General features: G+C 31.3%; 1 protein-coding gene across 1 annotated transcript; it reads right to left on the minus strand.

Moving 5' to 3' along the window:
- Window positions 1–296: 296 nt before the first annotated feature.
- On the minus strand, window positions 297–3,281 carry LOC121209538 (uncharacterized). Its single transcript, XM_041080335.1, has 4 exons — window positions 2,924–3,281; window positions 2,713–2,823; window positions 1,266–1,334; window positions 297–682 (listed from the first exon to the last, which is right to left on the minus strand). Exons 1-4 carry the CDS (start codon window positions 3,065–3,067, stop codon window positions 632–634), a joined length of 375 nt encoding a protein of 124 aa, XP_040936269.1. The 5' UTR covers window positions 3,068–3,281; the 3' UTR covers window positions 297–631.
- Between the last annotated feature and the right edge of the window lie 1,733 nt (window positions 3,282–5,014).

Consider the following 5,014-nt stretch of genomic DNA (forward strand, 5'->3'; position numbering starts at 1 on the left):
TTATTACCAACCGGCTAACAGAGATATCTTTTAAAATTGATATAATAACAATTTTGACCCACAACATTCATACATGATATAAATTTAATTTTGATTCTAAAAAATTTAAACCTCAACATTTACACATTATAACTTTTCATCAAAGTTGGGTGACCAAAAAAATACTAATAATTTCAAAATTGGGTAACCAAAAAATGAAATATTCTAATAATTGGATCACTACAAATGTAGTTTACCCAATACATAATCAATCTTAAGCACCGACCAGACCATATATATATATAAACAAAACAAAGTTAAAGCTACTAATATCATATTTATTCAAACTTGGTGCAAGGAAACTCATACATTACTGTCTCAACATCTGAATTCTAAGGATGAAAAATCTATAAAAATCATTTTAAACCCAAAATATAAAAAAGAAAACCTCAAACTTAATCATCACATGTGTCGATCGCGATTGTTTCGACTCTAGCGGAGGAAAATGATAAAAAAAAGAACAGTAAAAGCATCTTACTTACAGTCACCATTCTGTCCACATGCTGCAACTTCTTCATTGCAACAATAACCTGAGATATCCTACCCTTTTTGCTGCCCCATTTGCTTCCGATGGCATAAAATGCCTAAGCCATTAGCGATCTATGAATGATTTGTTCATGAGGTTGACAGCGTCGTCCATGAACTGCATTAACAGTAGCAAGTAAACAAATTAATCGTGAAAACATGGAGGATGACTCTCAGTTTCCCTTTCTGATCTTCTACTCTAATCCAATACAACGATGTAATGTTCGTTAGGATCAGAGCAATTAGCAAGCACCATCTAAATTATGCATATAACAAAACTCTGTTCATTTCTCCCAACAAATTATGGGCCTCAAGCCCACCGTTGTATATACTACGGGCCTTTTAAACCCATTATTTGAGAGCTGTAGACCTATGTTACTCGAACTCTTCGTCCGTGTCAAACACTTGTGTGGATATAAATAGAAAACTTCAGAGAACTCTAACTATACTCATATCTAATACTCACACCTGAGTCCGATAGCTCTAGAGTGCCTTAAGGTGTCACAACATGACTAATTAAAGCAAATCCCATTTTGCCGAATCAACCTCAATGTTAAAGACAAAACCATAGGTTTCTGTTTCATCACAAACATCTCCATCTTTCTACACTTTAAAGCCTTATTAAAGATGCAAGCAACACGATAAGCAGATCATTCCATGTGTGCTCGAAAGAGAAGAGCATCTAAAACTACAGATTTTACCTTTCCAAGCAGCTTTAGTTCTTTACCGACTGGTTCCAAAAATTTCGTGTTAACTTCAATTGGCCACACCTGTCGATATTAAAAAGAGGAATAAATTAACAAAAATGTGTACCGGGGCAAGGTTTACATTCCGGACATATGTTTCACATAGAAGATGAAACCATAGGGTTTATCTTTTGAATTTATTTTGTATTTTTTCAAATTAATGACTAGAGAGACATAGTCAATAAATGGACCAAAGTTAATTAGAACGAGGAATAAGACCATGAAACAAAGCAAACACAATATACAAACATGACACAAGTTTATTTTGATAAATCAAATGCAACAGCCAATGTTTTTAAGAAGTCTTCAATGATTCTAACAGCAGCTATTGTGAACTTACAAAATTTCACCATAAACACTAGTTAATTAGAACGAGGACTAAGACCATGAAACAAAGCAAACACAACATGCAAACATGATACAAGTTTGTTTTGCTAAAACCGAGTGCAACAGCCAATGTTTTCGAGATGTCTTCAAGGGTTTTAACAGCAGCTATTGTGAACTTACAAAATTTCTCCATAAACACTAGATAATTAGAATGAGGAAAAGGACCATGAAACAAAGGTTGCAAACACAACATACAAACATGACACAAGTTTGTTTCGCTAAAATCATATGTAACAGCCATCGTTTCCGAGACATCTTTGACGGGTCTACTGGCATAAAAATTCCCCATAAACCCTAGATGATTCCATTCATAGAAAAAGACTACTTATGGAGTAAATAAGCTAAACTTCCTCAACTGTTTTTTCCAACAAAACTCCAAACCACAAGGATTCCCTTTAGTTGTACTAAAGCTACTACTTGTTATAGATTATGATAATAGACAGAACCACTGCTACCATTCAGTTCAATAGGGATTTTTTAGATTTTTCAAAATCATCCATGATAATATGGTTCAATTCAATTTGGTTCTTGGTTTTTGCAGGCTACTTTTGCAGTTTTGGTTATTAGACTTATTTTGATAAAATAGGCTTTGTTTTATGAGTTTTGTGCATTATTTGGTAAAATTCTTTTAAAAAAATTCATAAATATTTTTATAAAATTAAATTTTCAAAGTAAATAACAGATAACTCTATAGTTTTTTCTAAATATATATAGAAAATTTAAATTATTTTTCACTATTCTAAATATAAAATGTTTATTTTTTCACCATTAAAAAACTAAAATTAATTAGAAATTAAAAAAATATATATATAATTTGATTCGAGTAACCATGATTTTTTAATTTGTACTCCAAAAACCATCCAAACAAGTTAGTTCGAATCAGTTTTCGGTTTCTCTAGCTACCATTTTGGCATTGAATTATTACTTTAATAACATAAATTAAAAAAAACAAATTTTGGCATTGAATTATTACTTTAATAACATAAATTAAAAAAAAAACAAAGCAATTAAATACCTTAAGACCAAGTAATCTAACGGGAGTAACCTGACCCGGAACAATACATTCGGGTCCCGCCGCTTCCACAATAGCCTCAGTCGCTAACCCACTTCCTATAGGATCCGGGTGCTGCAAAAAAAAAATCAAAACAAAAATCCCCAATTCATTTTCCTTTTTTCTTTAAGAAAAAAAGAAAATACAATTGATTATAAAGGGGATAAAAGAAAACCTTCATTACAGCGATGGCGTAATTGGAGTTAGGATTTTGACGTATACGAAGAACAGGCGAGTGGTGGATTTTAGGAACTGATTTTCCGGCTGAGGCCCGCCATGGAACATCCTTTGGCAACGAAGCTCCGCCTTTCTTCGACATAGTTTTTTCTTAACGACCGAAACGAAAACAAACTATAGGTTTGGGTTCCAAATCTTGACGAAAATCAAGATATTGATAGAAAATGAATGGAAACTAGAGAAGCTGTGGAATATTGTGGATTAGCTCTTTTTTTTTTTTTTCTAGCTGTGGCTTTTCGAAGTTGGTTTTTAAATTTGTTTTGTGGATATGAAAATGATATTATTTTGGTTTTCTTAGAGCTTTTATTTTCTTTTCAGTAATAAAAATAAAAATAAAAATAAAATTTGCCACTGTGTCCCTTATACTTTGATAAAATTTGTAATTTAGTCATTGTACATAGAAAATTACAAACTAAGTCACTATACTTTTTCAGTTTTGAGATTTCAGTCCAATTGTTAATTTCGTTAATATTTTTCATCATCAAAATTTAATTTGGCATCAAAATGACAAAAAATAAACATGCTAAACTAATATTTTTTTACAAAAACTCATAATGTCGGTACAGGTTGGACTAAAATTTTTAAAATGAAAAAAATAAGAAGATTCATTTTGTAATTTTTAAAGTATATGAAGTAAATCTCAAATTTTATACAAGGACAAACAATAATTTTAACCTAAAAATAATTCACATTCTCTCTTTTCAAAACCTTTATTATAACTATTAATTTTGGGTCAAATTCTATAAAAAGTCCTTGTACTATATATTTTGGAAAATTTAGTCCCTCTATTATAATTTAATCATTTATAGTCCACTACTTTTCAAAAAAAGGATTTTTAGTCTCGAGTCTAACTTTTCTTCCCTTAATTCCATCACATAATTTAACGATGTTACATGTGCACCGTAGCATTTTTGGACAGGTAAACAATTTTTTGCATATTTAAAAAGAAAATTATACAATATTTATTTTTGTACAAAAAATGCCAAGGTGTATATAGCACATTATCACATGTTTAAAAATTATGCCACGTAATATTATTTGATGGAATTAGAAAGAAAGAAAAAAGATTCAAGACTGAAAATACACATTTCAAAAAGTAGAGGGACTAGAAAGGATCAAATTATATTAGAGGGATTAAATATGCAAGAAAAAAGAGCATAATATAGAGACCTTTTATATAATTTGACCTTCAAAAGTCTTTCAAGGGTCATGTTCACGTACTCATGTTCGGAAATGCATTCAACCAAGAACATGAATACTTCGAAAAAAATGGAAGAATATCACTTGCAATGAGAAAGTTTTTAGCATCAAGGAACCAACTAAACCAATGCATGTTCATATCCAGTGTCGAAACCATTTTTTTTCTCTTCGATTTAAAAATGATGGATCGACTTTTTGGAAAGTGAAAATGGAGTCGCCACCAATCTTTTCTTGTTTAGGTGTGATCGGATCACCTAGAAATTTGGGTTGTTTTAATAAAACATTTTGGTTTACTAAAACAATGATTTTGGTCTACGAAAATATGAAAAAATAGGCTCGGGAGTCGGTTACGTACGAGGAAGGATTAGCACCCTCATTACTCCCAAAATTGGTACCAAATCGATTAAATACTGTCCTTTTGTCTAAAATTAAAAATGTTTTTAAAATGTGGTTCTTGTTAATAACATTTGAATAGCCCGAGTCCATTGCCAAAAATCTTCTTGTTTCGACATTCGAAAATTTGTAATTCGAAAATAACAAAAGGATGCCCAACTATTTGGTCCAACGAAAAATCGATACCCAGCACAGTAGGGCACGATTCCTTGAATTTCCAAACATTGACCATTGCCTCACCTTAGAAGATACGAGTGAAATTCCGAAGAGATATTCGATTATTTTGAGCAAATAGGAAATTGCAACCCAACACAATAGGGTACTATTCCCCAAACTGCTAAATATCGAACATTTCCTTTATAAGTTTTTTTTAGAAAACATGAATGAAATTCTAAAGAGACATTCGATTATTTTGAGCAAACGAGAAATTGCAACC

Source organism: Gossypium hirsutum, chromosome A11, assembly GCF_007990345.1.
Source record: "Gossypium hirsutum isolate 1008001.06 chromosome A11, Gossypium_hirsutum_v2.1, whole genome shotgun sequence".
Lineage (NCBI taxonomy): Eukaryota > Viridiplantae > Streptophyta > Magnoliopsida > Malvales > Malvaceae > Gossypium > Gossypium hirsutum.

What these genes read in the sequence shown, in the direction of transcription:
- LOC121209538 (XM_041080335.1), bottom strand. Translation starts at nt 3,067, where the DNA reads ATGTCGAAGAAAGGCGGAGCTTCGTTGCCAAAGGATGTTCCATGGCGG. An exon ending in ACGCCATCGCTGTAATGAAG is followed by an intron (nt 2,824 to 2,923) that starts GTTTTCTTTTAT and finishes TTTTTTTTGCAG; the next exon opens with CACCCGGATCCTATAGGAAG. An exon ending in AACTAAAGCTGCTTGGAAAG is followed by an intron (nt 683 to 1,265) that starts GTAAAATCTGTA and finishes CTGTTAATGCAG; the next exon opens with TTCATGGACGACGCTGTCAA.